The 16045-nt window shown below is 49.2% G+C and overlaps 1 protein-coding gene across 1 annotated transcript; it reads right to left on the bottom strand.

Moving 5' to 3' along the window:
- Positions 1–621: 621 nt before the first annotated feature.
- Positions 622–3630, bottom strand: Phlda3 (pleckstrin homology like domain family A member 3). Its single transcript, XM_021168365.2, has 2 exons — positions 2850–3630; positions 622–1271 (listed from the first exon to the last, which is right to left on the bottom strand). The coding sequence occupies exon 1, from the start codon at positions 3293–3295 to the stop codon at positions 2918–2920; it is 378 nt and encodes a 125-aa protein (XP_021024024.1). The 5' UTR covers positions 3296–3630; the 3' UTR covers positions 622–1271; positions 2850–2917.
- Positions 3631–16045: the final 12415 nt, after the last annotated feature.

Below are 16045 nucleotides of genomic sequence, written 5' to 3'. Positions count from 1 at the left end.
GAAACTTCTGAGGCCCGAGGGACACGGACAGGAGAAAGGAAAAGTTTGATTAAAAAACAAGAGACACCAGAAGGGGTGAAACATGAGAAGCCAAAGGTTATTAAAGAGACTTCAAATGATTAAGAAGTACGTTCCCTCGGCCTCGTTCCTTCTGGAGAGACTCTGAAGCAGGTCACTGCTCCGCATCAGGGAGGGGAGGGAGACTTGCTGGTTATACTGGGAAAGGTCACAGGGGACACTCCACAGCCGGTTCTGTCTAACTCAAGGCCTTGATTCCTCTGCTGATTCCCATGTAGAAACGGCTAAGGAAGTCTTAAGTATGTATTAATGTGTGCATCTGCATGTGTAAACCACACGGAGAGAAGCCTACCTGGAAACTAGAGTCACTTCCCAGGTTAGTAGGGACAAAGTCACCCTCTACAGAAGAGGCAGCTGCAGGACTTGACATTCTTCAGTCACACTGGGGCCCTTCCTTCCTTAGGCCAATGAGGCCATGTCTACTGGGGGTACAGTGCTTATACCCCTCAAGTTACATCTTTCAGAGAGCCTGTGGACTAGAGAAGAGATACTCCAAAGCTCTAGGTGTCCTGTACTTAAAAGAATTTCACTCAGTAGACAGCGTGGTTACTGCCCACGAACTGGGCCTCTTCATTCTGGAATAAGCATGAAATGGTAAAGGGCCAACCCTTATCCTACCCCCACCCCCTCCAGGCCCAACACTGAAGTGAGGAGAGGGCAACAGGGGTGAGGGAAGAAGTGTGCAAAGAAAGGGTACAGATGGGCGGGGGGGTCCCAAAAGGACCTAAGCAGCAGGAGACCCCCCCAGGCATAGGACTCCAGCCCAACAGACCCCCCTCCACAAGCTGAGTCCAGTGGCTGTCCTAAGGTAGGGTGTTCATCTTCTGGACCCCAGGCTGGCCTCCTGAGTTCTGAGGCACTGGCACGCCATGAAGAACAGCCCTTCTTTGGGCATGTCTCAAAGCCAGAGGTCAAACAGCAGTCTGCAGAACCCAGAACCAAGGGCTGGACCAGGTAAGGCCCAAGTACTCCATCATGATACTGGAGGCCAGGCCTGTGGCTTGCAGGTCTGAGCTGGATATAACAACAGTCTTAGTGTCCAGGAACTGAATCTTCATGCTCAGCCCCTACTGGCTTCTGCTCTCCGTCTCTGGCTGGTTGGCTCCTTCCATGATGGTATATCTTCCTCATGTTGATAGCTTCTGGCTCATCACATGTAATCAGGCCCCAACCAACCAAAGTGGACAGAGAAGCTGGAAAGCAAGAACAGTGGTTAGGATGGTTGGTTTACTGTGTGCCTCATACCGGGTCTTCTCAACCTTTTCTACACCAGAACAGAAGGAAATAATGTGGCCACTCCTGTTATCCACAGGAAACAGGTTCCATCCAGGTCATACCACAGACACTAAAATCCGGGGGCTTCTTTCTCTAACAGGGTGTAGTTTTGCATATAACCTATGCAAACCTCCCATATGCTTGAAGTCATCCCTGTATTATTGTTAATACCTAACACAATGTAATGTTATATAAATTGTCATTAAACTATACTGTTTGGGAAATGATTGACAAGGAAAAAAAAGGTCTGTGAGTGTTAGGGCAACATTTTTCCCCCAAGTATTTTTTGACCAGAGATTGACTGGAGAAATGGACAGAAGGCTGATGACATGATAACATGCTGCGGTCAGTGGAAACTGCTTCCTCCAGCCCCTCTCTGCGTCCTAAGGGATCAAGGTGGACCCATTCTTAGCGCAGAGGGTTTGCTTTACAGCATCTCTATAGTAAGGGCAGCAAACCAGAGTCTCAACCTGACCTCTGTTTGCTGGAGATGGAAGAGGGGATGGATGAGATACTTTGGGTGGTGTAACTGGGTTCAGAGGGACCAAAGCTTCCGTTGGAGAAGTTAAGGGCAGAGTTATATAAACCCCTCCTTGACCCAGCTCTGGTTCCCATGAGGAGGGAGTAGTATCTGGGGAAGAGGGCACACGGCTAAGTGCCATGGCTTCTAGGTTCTATTCTTGGTCCCTCCCTTGAGCCATTCTAACCACAAACCAACCCCCCCCCCACCCCAACCTTCTGCCTTCTGCCTTCTGCCCTTAGGAGGATTAAGACATCATGAATAGAGATGCATGGCCCCATCCTGTTCTCAGCCACCCATCCCTCTTCTAGCTTCTCCTCCTCTGGCCCAGCATGCCTTTGGCCAGCACTCATGGATAGGCCAGGCCTATCATTCCTGCAATGATGTCCTGGCCACATCTCACATTCCACATCTCACACTCCTTTATGCTCCCACACCTCAGCCCTGGAGCCCCAGATCCATTATCAAGAATGAGTTTTTGAAGCCATTGGCTCAGCCCAGCCTTCCACTGAAGCCCCAGGTAGGGAGCTAAGACAGCATGGTTTTGTTCACAAGCCCTTATAACTCCTTCGATAACTACACCGTAGTGAGTTGTCATCGCAGTTCAACGCTTACATTCTCCAACATGCATTCATTCTGGAAGAGAGTCATACAACGCAGGAGTCCTATGTTGAGTGAACCAATCTCTAAGGAGACCTATCCCACCCGTGCTCTCTCTCCTAGGACCCATCTTCCTCTCCGACACTTGGGTTACATTTAGGACCCTCCTGCCTGGCGCCCTCGGGAAAGGGCCTGCTCTGCTCACTTGGCAAAGGGCCTGGGCTTCCAAAAACACATTCTCTTCGGATCCTGCTCTCTGTTGGTCCCAACAACCTTCTCTGGGATCGTCCAGCTTTGGGATAGAAACCAAAGCCCCTGGTTTTCTATAGAGAGCAGAGGAGGAAGAAGAGAGAGGGTTCAGTGCTCTGGAACTCACCTGACATGTCTTCTGGGCACGGAGATGGGAGAGGGGGGGCATGTCGATAAAATGATACGCCTCATGGTTTAGGACACAAGGGTCCCAGTCCCAAGACTCTGCCGGGCCCGCACAGTCTGGATGGCCTGTTGATTCTTGAACTTGACCAGGCCCAGGGTGATCTGAGCGTTCCAGCCAGGGTCTTCGAGGGGGCAGCGGAAGTCGATCTCGCCCCCGCCTTCTGTCACTAGCGTGAAGTAGATGTGGCGCCCAGTGCTCTCTACGCACTCCACGGCTTTGATGCGGGCGAAGCTGAGCTCCTTGGGCCGGCCGCCCGTGCCCTTGGCCTCGAAGAGCTGCAGCCCGCGCTCGGTGAGCACGCAGCGCTTCCGCTTCCACAGCTGCAGCAGCCCGCCGCTGCGCTTCTCCAGCACGCCCTCCTTCAGCACGGTCGCCGCCGCCGTCATGGGCACCCCGAGGTTCCCACAGCGCTGGAGGCTGCGGCGATCCCGGCTGTCCCGGCTCTACAGCGCCGGCTTCTCGCGCCCTGGGGCTGGTTGGCCTTGCTCCCTGTGCAGTCGAGCCTGCAGCCGGGGCCGCCTCGCAGACAGCGGGGACCGGGAGGCTCGTGCGATGCTACTCTCTCGCCGCCGGCTTGGAACCCTGCGCGCCACTCCGACCTCCCCGAGCCTCTACCCGGTGCCCTGCGCCTCGCCGCCCGCACGCCCGCTCCCCTGCGCTCCGTCTGCGAGCTGGGCGGCTGCTGGCGGGATGTGCCCTTACATGTTCCACCGCTCGCCTCCTGCGCCGCCCGCCCGCCCGCCCGCCGCGCATTCCTGCCCCGCTGGCCCTCCCCTCTGCGCAGCGCACCCGCCCGGACAGGGCCCCGGGGGGCGGGGCTGCAGCGGGGCTCCAACACCCATCAGCAGCGCGGGCCCGGGAGGGGGCTGCTTACTCAATAGCCTGCGGGCTGCCCCTTTTTAAAACACCGCTCCGAACCCCTCACCCGACCCCCAGCCTCAACCGTTCACCCCGGCCTCACACCCGGGACCTAGCAGAAGTGGGAGGGGGCAAAAGAGGAGAAGTGGGGGAGGGCCGAGGATCGTCTCCTAGAGGAGCCAGGTCATTGCTGGCCTGGGGTGGGGCCGGCTTGGCGATAACGCAGTGGCACCATGGCAGGGTGGGTGTCAAATACCCGCTGCTTCTCAGAGCTCGAGAGTTCTGGTCCCCCAGCCTCTGCCAAAAGCTAGTGTTGGCTCCCTCCACCATCATCAGCAGATGTCTCTCTGCTGGGCTCAAGGGAGGCTGGCCACAGATCTGACAACCTACTCTCCCACCTTTCCCTGCGTCTACTTAGGTAGGCAGGCGTTAGAAAATAGTGTGTATAAAGTGGGGAGAGAGAAATTCTGATGGATCAATGGGAAGTGGACACACGTGCTGTGGGTGTGGGGTTGTCTCGCAGAGCATTGACTCGGAGCCCAACCATGCCTACTGCAGTTAGCCCTCAGCCTTGTGGCTTCTCAGCAGAGAATGGGCTTCTCCTGGGACACTATGCTGAAGGGAGACAGGCTTTTCTCAGTTGGCTTCAAACCTCTCTTCCCTGGTTCTGTTTCCTCTCCTACCTGGCCAATAGCTCTAACCTTCTTCCATACTTTCCTGTATCAAATGGGATAACTAATCTATTCTGATCTGGTAGGATTGCTGTGAAGAGCAACTTAGTGACCATTCGTGAGGACCCGGGACAGATCTGCCAACTCAGTTATTCCTCTCTTCCTACTGTGTCTTCCATCATATAAGGTCAGAAGCCCGAGAAAGATGTCTCTCCTAGGGCCTCCCTCATCTGGCCCTCTTGGTCAACCCCTCCAGGCCAAACTTTCTTAAACACCTACTCATGGACATGTTAATCGTAAAGGTTCTGGGACTCATGATAAATAATTAGTCAGAAAGAAGACCTCTTTGTACTCACACCTCCTGTTTGGGTCCTCAATGTCGAAAAACTAACGGGCATAGGGAGGATTCTGTGGTGAGCCGGGGGTACCCTCCCCTGCAGAACCAAGCCAGCTGTGGAGAGAGTTATCAGTTTCCCACCCAGAGCCCTGTATGTGGAGTACATATACCCAGTGTCTGTCTGTCCCTCCCTCTGACCTTCTCCCTGTCCCTCAGCTCCTAACTCCCACAATGCCACTCGAAGAGAGAGGTTAGACAGTGCCCTTAGGGACCCTTGTCAGCCAGCCACTATGGTGTGGCTTTCCCCTCAGGCTTCTTCTAGGGACTGCTGAGTTGACCAACCTGACAGAATCCTGCCTTGACCAACCCTCTCTCCTTTAGGGAATGGGAGTGGGGAGTGGGGCCGGGAGGAGTGTCTCCATTGAGCCCATCTCTACTGCTTCCTTCTCGCTCAGTGATGCTTTCTATAACTACTGGATCATTCTCAAGACAAAATTTACAGAGCCTTCCTCCATGCTTTAAATTCTCATGAGAGATAGGGCATAGTGTTTTGCTCACATTTCTCATGAGGAAAAAAAAAAAACCAAGGCAGAGAACTCAAACAACTTAAACGGGACCCTGCAGCTTTGTAATCAGAGTATAGGGCATGAATGTATGGTGGCTTACAGGACCTGGAATCTGCTGGTGACATCACCCTGCCTCTCCATAAACACTGAGCCCTTGTAACGCATGACATGGCCACCCACACTCTTTCCTTACTGGCTGGAGGGTTAGAGGCTTCTAGACGGTGGAGAAAGGAAGGGAAAGGGTGGTGACATCAGGTAACAAGAGAGTGAGTGAAGGGGCCTAGGAGGAAACTCCGTGGAGCATCATGCTCTGGGCCCCTCTACTGCTGTCCCAATGGCCAGAGTCAGTCTTTGGAATCCAGGAATCATCTTGGAGACCCTGCAGTCACGTGACCTCCTGGGGTTAGGAAAGAGAATTCAGTTCCCCCCAGGACTGGCATCTTTCCTGGAAGCCCTATCTGAGGGGCACTCAGGTCCGAGTTGTATTAATTAAATATTGAGATCAAGTTTCTAAGAGCAGAGGGTGCAGGGCATGCCTCCCCATCAGGGTTACTACACCAGTAGCAGGAACCAGACCCCTGACCCGGGGAAGAAAGGTTGAGTCCTGGGACTCTGATTGGACTCTTACTGACTTGTTGACCCCACATGGGACAGATGGACAGCATGTCCCCTGTAGCAACCCAGAGCTGCCGCCTCCCCTTCCCCCTACCAAATAGAAAGCTGATCTGCCCCGTCAGGCAAGCTGAGTCCAGCTGTTTGGGGCTGACTCAAAATGCCCTGAGGAGGGGCCGGGGAGTGAGCCAAGAATGTCTCTAGCTATGAATGTCCCATTCTACATTCTACTTACTGTAAGGATGGAAGGGACCTTGTGGAGGGACATGCACAGCTGGGTGAAGAGCCACAGCCAACCAACCAACAAACAAAGTAACTGGGTTTATTTTTTTAATCATTTATTTTTATTTTATGTGCTTTGGTGCTTTGCCTGCATGTATGTCTGTGTTTGTGAGCTACCACGTGGGTGCTGGGAATTGAACCCAGGTCCTGTGGAAGAACAGTCAGTACTCAGCTGAGCCAGCTCTCCAGTTGAGTATTCGCTCCAGCCCCAGAGCTATTGTTTTAAACATTTACTTGAAGAGATTAAGCCAGGGAGTAATACATTGCTAGACAAAGGAACAGCAGTAAAGATAATTTTATCGACAGTGTAGAATGTGGCAGAGGGATGCAGAGCTGTAATAACTACAAATAAAAACAAAAGGATAAAACAGGCAAAGCTAGCCGGGCGGTGGTGGCGCACGCCTTTAATCCCAGCACTCGGGAGGCAGAGGCAGGCGGATTTCTGAGTTCGAGGCCAGCCTGGTCTACAAAGTGAGTTCCAGGACAGCCAGGGCTAAANAGAGAAACCCTGTCTCGAAAAAACAAAACAAAAAACAAAACAAAACAAAACAAAACAAAACAAAAAAATAGGCAAGGCTGAAGCAGTGGTGGTGCACGCCTTCATTCCAGCACCCAGAAGGTAGAGGCAGGCAAATCTCTGAGTTTCGGGCCAGTCTGGTCTACAAAGCAAGTTTCAGGACAGCCAGGGCTACACAGAGAAACTTTGTCTAGGGGGAAGGAGGGAAAAAAAAAAATCAAGGTTTTTCATGTCCAAAATAAATGTAAACAATCTTTCAAAAATAAAATATATTAATATTAAAAATTTAAAGTAATCCACCATAATAATACACACCTATAATCCCAGCACTCCAGAGGCAGGAGGACTGCCACAAGTTTGAGGCTAACCTGGTCTACATCTAGGCTGGGTTGAGCTACATAGTAAGATCCTGTCTCAAAAAGAAAAAAAAAAAGTCAACTATGTAAAATGATGATACACTTTGCCCAGGATCCACAAGAGTGATGAGTAAGATGAACGCAGCGACATGCCGGCAAGGCCCTCTGGACTGCTGGTCTGGGACCTGCTCTAGATTTCTAACCTCAACCCCCTTCCTCATGATATTTGTTTGCACTTTGCATTCTGACTGAAGGGAGCATCCCTGCATTACCACCTCCCACAGTTCTTTGTTCTTTATCCTCTTACCTTTTTCATGAGATTTTCCCCAATACCCTGCTTCAACCTTCTACCCGCTCCCCACAGACCCACCATGTCCCCCTCTCTGCTCCACTTGTATCACCCTCTCAGCTCTATGTTTCCTATTTGACTACTGTTTGTCCTGTCCTAGAATATAGGCTTTATGCCAGCAAGAGTTCACAATCTTCTTCATCCTCATAGCTCCAGCATCAGAGGCTGTTTGGCTCACAGTAAACACTTTTTGTTTGTTTGTTTGTTTTGTTTGTCAAGACAGGGTTTCTCTGTAGCCCTGGCTATCCTGGAACTTGCTCTGTAGGCCAGGCTGGCCTCGAACTCTGCCTTCCTCTGCCTCCTAAGTGCTGGAAGTGTGCACCACCACCCCAGGCTGGCCTCAGTAAACATTTACTTATGAGTGGGCAAAACAGAAAAATACAGCTAAAAAAAATGGGAGATGGAACAGGGTGATGCTGCTGAAAGCTAAGGAACCAATTAAAAGAGGTCTAAGTATATCACCTAAAATATTATGGAAGCTGGCTAGACCTAGCAGTTGACATCTGTAGTCCCAGCACACAGGCGGCTGAGGCAGGAGAGTCAAGATCTTCAACCAGGTTGGGCTATACAGTGAGTTCTGTACTGGCCAGGATTACATAGTGACAGCGTGTCTCAATGTGTCTCATAAAGGTGACCCACCAGGTAAGGGCATTTGCTACCAGACTGGAGCCCCACCATCCACACGCTGGAAGAAGAGAACAGACTCTTGCAAGTTGTCCTCTGATCTCTAATCACACACACACCACGCCATCCACGAGTCTCCCTCATTCCCTCGCAAAATAAATAAATACATAAATGCAACAATTAAAGGCCAAGACTCAACCATTAATAGTCCCTCTGAGAAAGGGTGACAAGGGACAGAATTATTTTTCTTTTAAATATTATCACTCTATAGTACTCAAAGTTTTCAATCCTGACCTATCTTGCTTCCTTTACAAACCTAGTTAAGTGCCCAACACATCAACACGTATGCAATGAAGAATAATAAGTTTGAGGGGCTGGAGAGACTGCTCAGTAGTTAAGAGCCCTTACGGTTCTTGCAGAGGACCCAGCTTCAGTTCCCAACATCCACATGGTGCTCACAACCCCTGTAACTTCAGTTCCAGGATCCCAACCCTTCTTTTGATCTCTACAGGCTCTGCACACATGAGCTACAGACATACACATAGGCACACACACATACACATAAAATTAAATAAATATGTTTAGATAAAACAAATGAGAGAGCTGGCTAAAATTTGTGGTTGAATGGGGACTGTTTTAGTATCAGAATCATAACATGGTGGGAAACATAACCCCACATGAACTGAAGCCCACTTCTGCTGTGTAGGCTAAATCTGGAAAGCGTCATAATGATGTGTGACCAATACAACCGTGGGGTGTGGGTGGGCTAACCTGAAGATGTTTGCCCTTTGGTTTTCTTATTTTGGTTTTTGGAGATGCAGTCTCCGTATGTAGCCCAAGCTGGCCTGGCACTTGAGATCTTCTGCTTCAGCTGCCCTAGTTCCGGGATTGCAAGCATGCGCCACCAACATCCAGTTTACATTAGGAACTCTCTATGAAATTGAAAATCCATGACTGACTTGAAAGCAGGGTTGATTTCAAACGCATTCTTGGAGATTGTTGTCTTCAGGGCATCTGTGGGGTTTTCCTGGGTAGGCACAACAGACTCTCCTGTTGGGGAATGTCAGCATCACACCAAATAGACAGACGCTCTCCTCACCCCCTCTGCCAACCTCTGCAAACATAGAGGCGGTTTCCCCTGTGCACCTTGGGTACCTGGCCCTTGAAACAGAAAGGTTTACTTATGCTGCTAGGGACCAATGTTGATGGTTCAGGAGGTCTGGGACCAGAAAATATGAATTTCTAGGAGCCTCCTTCTTATACATTATTGATACTACTCCAAATACTCTAGGTAGATAGCCAAAGTTTAGAGCAATGGTTTTTAAAACACCCAGGTCCAGCAACACCAAAAAAGCAAATTCCAGGCTCCACCCTAGACCTACTGAGTCAGAGTCCTGGTTTTGATGCTGAGCAATCACTATGGACCCCTGACTGACTGGAAGGCGCGCTCGGCTACAGAGTGGACACTCGAGGAATTACACCAGCTCAACAGAGCTTTGGACAGTCACATCCTTGATCACACCTCCATTTCTCACTGTAAATTGAAGGTTGTCAAGCTCCGGTTTGTGAAGCTAATAACGATTTCCAAGAAAGCCTGGTTGGTTCCCAGGGCCCCGGGAACTCCCCAGAGAGGTGAAAAAAAAAAAAAAAGAAAAGAAAAGAAAAAGGAAAAGAAAAAGAAAAAGAAAAAGAATCCCCAGATAGGTGAAAAAAAGAAAAAAGAAAAAGAAAAAGAAAAGAGGATGGTTGTTGATCCCTCCTCAGTTGGTTCCTTGTTCCTAGCTCATCAGAACTAGGTAGCTCACCTACATGGCGCAGGAGTCCACCCATAGCTCTGCCCCACCCTGCCCCCTCTCTGTATTTAACCTCCAGTTCCCTGGTTCCTCCCTGCTTTCCTCTCTCACCCCAGCAGATCTTTTCCCCACACTTCTGATCCTCTCCTTCTCCTTTGATGTACAGCTCTTTTTGTCCAGGGCTTTGGGGTTTCCTCCAGTCTCTGCTTTTTTGAAAACCGGCCCAAGTTTCAAGTCTCTAATGACTTGGATTTTATGGGCACTATTGCAACAGACCTCAAGTGGGCAGCAACCGTGGAGCTGACCAGCCCGGGCATGCTCCTGGGCCTGTCTCTCTGACTGGAAATCCCCTCCCACGCTCAGCCCTTTAATCACTTTCCATCCCAATAACTTTCCTGATTCACCAGGGATCCCTTTCGTCTTGAGAGCGCCCACTGCCCCTCTCTGATGGGGCTGAGTCTGGACTTGAAGGCATTTGATCCCAGCTTGGGTCTGACAGAGATTGGATTTGTGGGCTCAGGATTCAGGCTGAGGCCTGCAGAATTTTCCCCTTTCCCATGCCATCTTGGCATCTGGATGCCCATGTTGCAGAAGCAAAAGGGTTGCCCCAGAATGGCCCTCCAGGTCACTGGACCACAGAGCAGAGATGTAACCAGAACAGGCTAGGGGCCCAAAGCAACTAGTAGCTTTCCTAACCTGCCTGCTGGGCAACTCTCCCCATTTCAAGCATTTTCAGTTTCTTACCGTTCTCTCTCTCTCTTTTTTTTTTTTTAAGATTTATTATTATAAATAGGTACACTGTAGCTGTCTTCAGACACACCAGAAGAGGGTGTCAGATCTCATTACAGTCATTACAGGTAGTTGGGAGCCACCAAGTGGTTGCTGGGATTTGAACTCAGGACCTTCGGAAGAGCAGTCAGTGCTCTTACCCGCTGAGCCATCTCGCCAGCCCCTACCATTCTCTTTTAATAACAACAACGTGCTTTGAACCACAGGGCCTTCAACCTGAGCCCCAACCCTGTATGCGATTTGTATAACTGAGTATGGGGGCTGTGGATATCTTGGTGAGATTAAAAGGTTTCTGAGCATGAAGTGGCCAAAAGTTAACACAAAATCAAGCACAATAGGAATCTGTGGTGTGTCTGGCAGCACGCATCCGTATAGTATCTAATAACTTCATTACAGCCATGATCCTTAGCAGACAGCTGAGCTTCTCACTGCGCATGCGCTGGAGGCCGTTTACCCTGCTGGAACACCTTGACTCAGACTCGAGAATATTATATGCTATGAATTGCAGTTTAGTTTGTTTTTTTTTTTTTTTTTTTTTTTTTTTGGTTTTTCGAGACAGAGTTTCTCTGTGTAGCCCTGGCTGTCCTGGAACTCACTTTGTAGACCAGGCTGGCCTTGAATTCAGAAATCCGCCTGCCTCTGCCTCCCAAGTGCTGGGATTAAAGGTGTGCGCCACTACGTCCGGCTGAACTGCAGTATTTTTAATGCATAAAGTGTTTTCAGCTCGCCAGGCAGTGGTGGCACACGTCTTTAATCCCATTGCTTAGGAGGTGGAGGGAGGCAGAGCTCTGTGAGTTCGAGGCCACCCTGGTCTACAGCGTGAGTTCCAAAACAGCAGAGCAATACAGAGAAACCCAGTCTGGAGGGGGAAAAAAAAGAGATTTCGGCTCTTATACAAAGGTGTTGGCTTAATCACAGCTAACAGTTCTGAGCATGTAGGTTTTTTAGCTAGTATTATCAGTGGATTGTATTGTTAGAATGTTTGAATTTAATTATTGAGTGGAGAAAGCACAATGACATGTGTGCTACCTCATACTTGTGGAGTCAAAGAACAAATATTTTTACCCTTTGAGCCATCTCACTAACCAGGAATGTTTGAATTTTAAAATTACTGTTTGAGTTGCTGGCTTAATTTTTTTTTAATTCTCTCTTAAAAAACAAAACAAAAAAAACCTTTATTGCATTTTGGTTTGTAATTAGAATTTCCAACCATTTCTAAAGTGGCCCTAAATGTCCAGCTATCATTTTGGATGGTGTGTTTGTGTGAAGTGGTGTGAGTAGCTTGGATGATTATAATAGCCAAATGCCAGGCCATTCTGAAATGTTGACCCTGCTCTATGCCCGGCAGTACCAAATATTCAGCCACGACTTAGTTCCTTATGCAAAAATAAACAAGTGCTCCCCTCTCAAGGGAATGCAAATTTGTTCTATTTAATGAATAGTATATACCAAAGAATAGTTTTAAATCAGTTACTGATTTGTTATCAGTGAATATTTGATTTGTACACATTTTTACATATCTATATACCTATGATTGCATAAAAATGTTTCAGGCGTGAAGGGGTCTCTCGTGGGAATGGGGTGAGAAACCCTCTTTTAGATGCACGCAACACTTCGTTCACTGCTCAGTGACAGAGACCTTCTGAAGCTTGTCGTTAGGTGAGCTTGTCGTCTGTGAGCAGGTTTAACGTGTAGCATACCATAACATGGCAAACACACAAGCCAGGAGCACCGCTGTTCATTGCCACTATCAAGACGATGTCCTGTGCATAAACGTATCTGTAATATTCCTGTGAGGATGGTAGGTTTGTTTCCACCAGCTGGGCCACAAACGTGATGACAGCAAAACCAGGTGACAGGGAAGTTTCAGCTTTATTCCAGTCTTAATGCGGTCCCCTTCTGTGCTCTAACACTGAGGAACAAACTGTCTTGTGGCACGTGCCTTAAATACATTTTTTTTAATTGAAAACATTCAAAACAGGACGATATCTTTTCACTACCTTCCTGGTCCCCAGGTCTGCCCCAGACAAGCAATTGAGCTGGTCCTGGCTCCTACCAAGCCTTTGCTTTTGCTTTTCATAAGTTAGCACTCAGAATAGTAACAAGTAGCACATCACTGGTACTGCGGGACTGACGGGGGAGGGGGAGGGGGGTGTGATCTGCATGTATCCTTCCAGCTCTGCTAGTCTCTGTACTTGATGGTGACTTCCTCTCTTTCTGGAGAGCTGACCTTCACAGAAGGTTCCTAAAATAGGCATGGGGGACAGGGCAAGGAGAGGGGAAATGGCAGGGAAGGAGTCTGCACCAAGTCTTTCTAGGTGAGACGTTCCTCACAGCTTCTTCCTGCCTCTGACTTCCAGATGCTTCACGACCAGAATTCTGAACGTTCCTGTCACTTTCGAGATGGGCAAGTTCCCAGGTTCCATGATCAGGTAGAGAAGGTGGCTGTGAGGTGTCCGGTCTGAGTACAAGGTCAAGAAGAGATGAACATGTGGCTGGAGGGGCTCAGGAGAGGAAGTTAGAGCTGATCTTGCAGCATCACGGAGGGTCCCTTGAGTCAGGTTCAGGCTAAGCTCCAGGGGGACGAAATCTGAGTTCTCTTCATGGGATTGACAAAGCAGGAGAGGTGGAGTTCATAGGTTCAGGGACACACCCCCTCCACCTCAGCCAGGTAACCCTCTTACCTGTTCCCTTCCTCGTTGGGAGGCATAAGGGGACATAAAGATTCACAGAACAGCTCTTAAAGAGTTGTGTGTGTGCACATGTGCAAGTGTATACCCATGGTTGTGTGAGGTGTGTGAACAGGCATGCATGTCGGTGCCAAAAGTCCACCCGGGTACGGATCCTCAGGAGTTTTGAGACAGAGTCTTTCACTGAACCTAAGACTCACTGCTTAGGCTAGGCTGACTCCCTAGTGAACACCAGGTATCTGCCTATCTCTGGCTCCCTAGTACTGAAATTGTTAGTAAACCCCACATGCCTGTACCTGAGCCGTATGAGCTATCTCTCCAGCCCCACTTTCTAAAGAGCTCTAAACAATCTGTAATCCCAACTCTTGGGAGGCTAAGGACCATGAGTTTAAGGGTGGCCATGACTACACAGCAAAGCTGTGTCTTAGAAACAAGCCACAAACATTCTGTATATAGTGATGCATGCCTACAGTCTCAGCAACCCCGGAGGCTGAGGCAGGAGGATTGCAAGCCCCAGATCAGATTGGGCAATGTAGCAAAACTCTGCCTCAAGCAACCAAGCAAACAAAAAAAAGTTCTGTACAGAAATTTCTATGAGTCACTTTGATCTGTTTAAACACATGAGTAAGGCGCATGGCCACAACGAAGTTAAAAGAGGAGAGGAAAAATATAGCCTTACCATGCACTCAGAAGACTGGTAGGTATTTATGAAGAATCCTAAAAAGACTATGGGATGGTGGGTGGCCCCAAGATCTTGGGTATTCCTCTTTATACCTATTATAGGGGACAGTAAGTGTCCGGGCACTAACCTAAGCCCTTGAACACTCTGCAGATGTCAGTCCAAGGTCAACAGATGGCAGTATAGAAGGGTCAGGAATAGACACTTCAGACTAGGCACAAGGGCTTGTCCAGACATGGAAAGTGCCCACTAAGATCTTCAGTCAGGATAATCTACTTCCTGAATTTTCAAGGCCTTTGGGGTGAGTCTTCCTAAGCTCATAAACAAAGAACATCAGAGCTGGGTGGGTCCCCTGGAGCCTGGCTGCTCCGGTGTGGTCTCTGGATCCGCAACATCAGCACCACCTTCCCCTGGGAGCTTGTGAGAGACATCCGGTCTCAGGCCCCACCCAAAACTACTGAACTCGAATCTGTGTTTTACAAGATTCCCCAGGAGATGTGTATGCACATCAGAGCCTGGGAAGTACTTCCCCGGCACTAATTTAGGCCAACGTTTTCATTTCACAAACGAGGCGCTGACACCCAGAGGGGAGGAGGCTGGCCCAAAGTTACACAGCTGGTTCCAATCCTGGCTTCACCACTTGCCAGAGACTTTGAGTAAGTCATTTAAAAATGCACTGACTCTCACTTTCCTCTTCTATAAGGCAGGGTATCACACTCGACTCCAAGTGCTCGCACATGCACCAGATAAGACAACATCCAAATTAGGCTTCATAAACACTAACAGTCACTATAGTTCTAGCTCTCTGCTCTAAGGCCACCCTTCCACCTCCCAACACAAGCCAGCTTCTCTATAGACAGTCCTACAGTATAGGGATAAGTCCTGGGTCAGGGGGTTCTATGCAGATCCTGTTCTGCCATTTGACCTTGAACTGGTTCCCAAATTGTACCCTGGTTCCTGGTTTTAGTTTGGTCAATCATAAATGAGTTGACTCCATCTCAAAAGGTCATTGAAGGTCTTTGATCTTTGAATAGTCTGTGATACAGAATCAAGTTTGTTTCCAAACTACCCAAAAGAAGGAGACACCAAGAAGGAAGTCTAGCTCAAGAGAGTCTATAGGCCTTTTCCAGAATGGCTCTGCCTTGACACATCCAAGTACTTCAAGTGCCAAGGTGTGCCCCCAGCCCAGTTCTTCTGGGGAGTGAATCCAAGGTCTCACACATGCTAGCTAAGTGCTTTACCACAGAGCTATACTGAAAACTCCTCTTTCTTCTTCAACTAATTAAAAGGACCCTCAAGGCATCTGGTACCTCTCTGGGGATGGGGTTAAAGAGGAGCCCAGTCAGACTGGAGGGCAGCTGTTTTCAAAGCTTTGAGGGCTGTCAGGTGGGAGAAGTCTAGACCTGGTCTCATGGACTGTGGAGAACAGAAACAAAAAGTTCAGGTAAAGTCCTCTCCCGGCATAACAACGGGTGGGAGACAGCTCCAGACCTTCCTGTAATCATGAATCCTAAGGCAAGTGAGCTACAGGGGAGAGGGCTCCCCTGCTGCAAGGCTGGCAAGGCTGGCAAGGCTGGCGTAACCTCCACGTGCCCCAGCCTGGGCTGACTATGAGTGTCATCTCAGGCAAACACAGTTTTCAAATACAGTTTCCCATGCCCCATCCCAACCTGATCAGAATCTATAGGGTGGATCTGGGATCTATTTTAAAAGCACCCCTCCACACCTCCGCAGTGGTTCTCATAACAGGTGTGTGTGTTTGAAGGCAGGACCAGGGACTGGAGGAAGGAGAACCACCCAATGATTGGTTCCCAAGGGTCTTTGCTCAGTTTCTCAAATTACCCTCACCCTCACCAGGGTCTAAGGATGCTGGGGACTGTTCCTTCATTGGGTTTCTGTTTTTCACAAAGCATGTACTCTTGACTTGGGGATTACTCAAACACCTGATAGCAAATCACATAAATCTCTCTCTCTCTCTCTCTCTCTCTCTCTCTCTCTCTCTCTCTCTCTCTC

This window comes from Mus caroli, chromosome 1 (assembly GCF_900094665.2).
Source record: "Mus caroli chromosome 1, CAROLI_EIJ_v1.1, whole genome shotgun sequence".
Classification (NCBI taxonomy): domain Eukaryota; kingdom Metazoa; phylum Chordata; class Mammalia; order Rodentia; family Muridae; genus Mus; species Mus caroli.
Note: the sequence above shows the minus strand (reverse complement) of the source record. Positions and strands in the feature narration are given on the sequence as shown.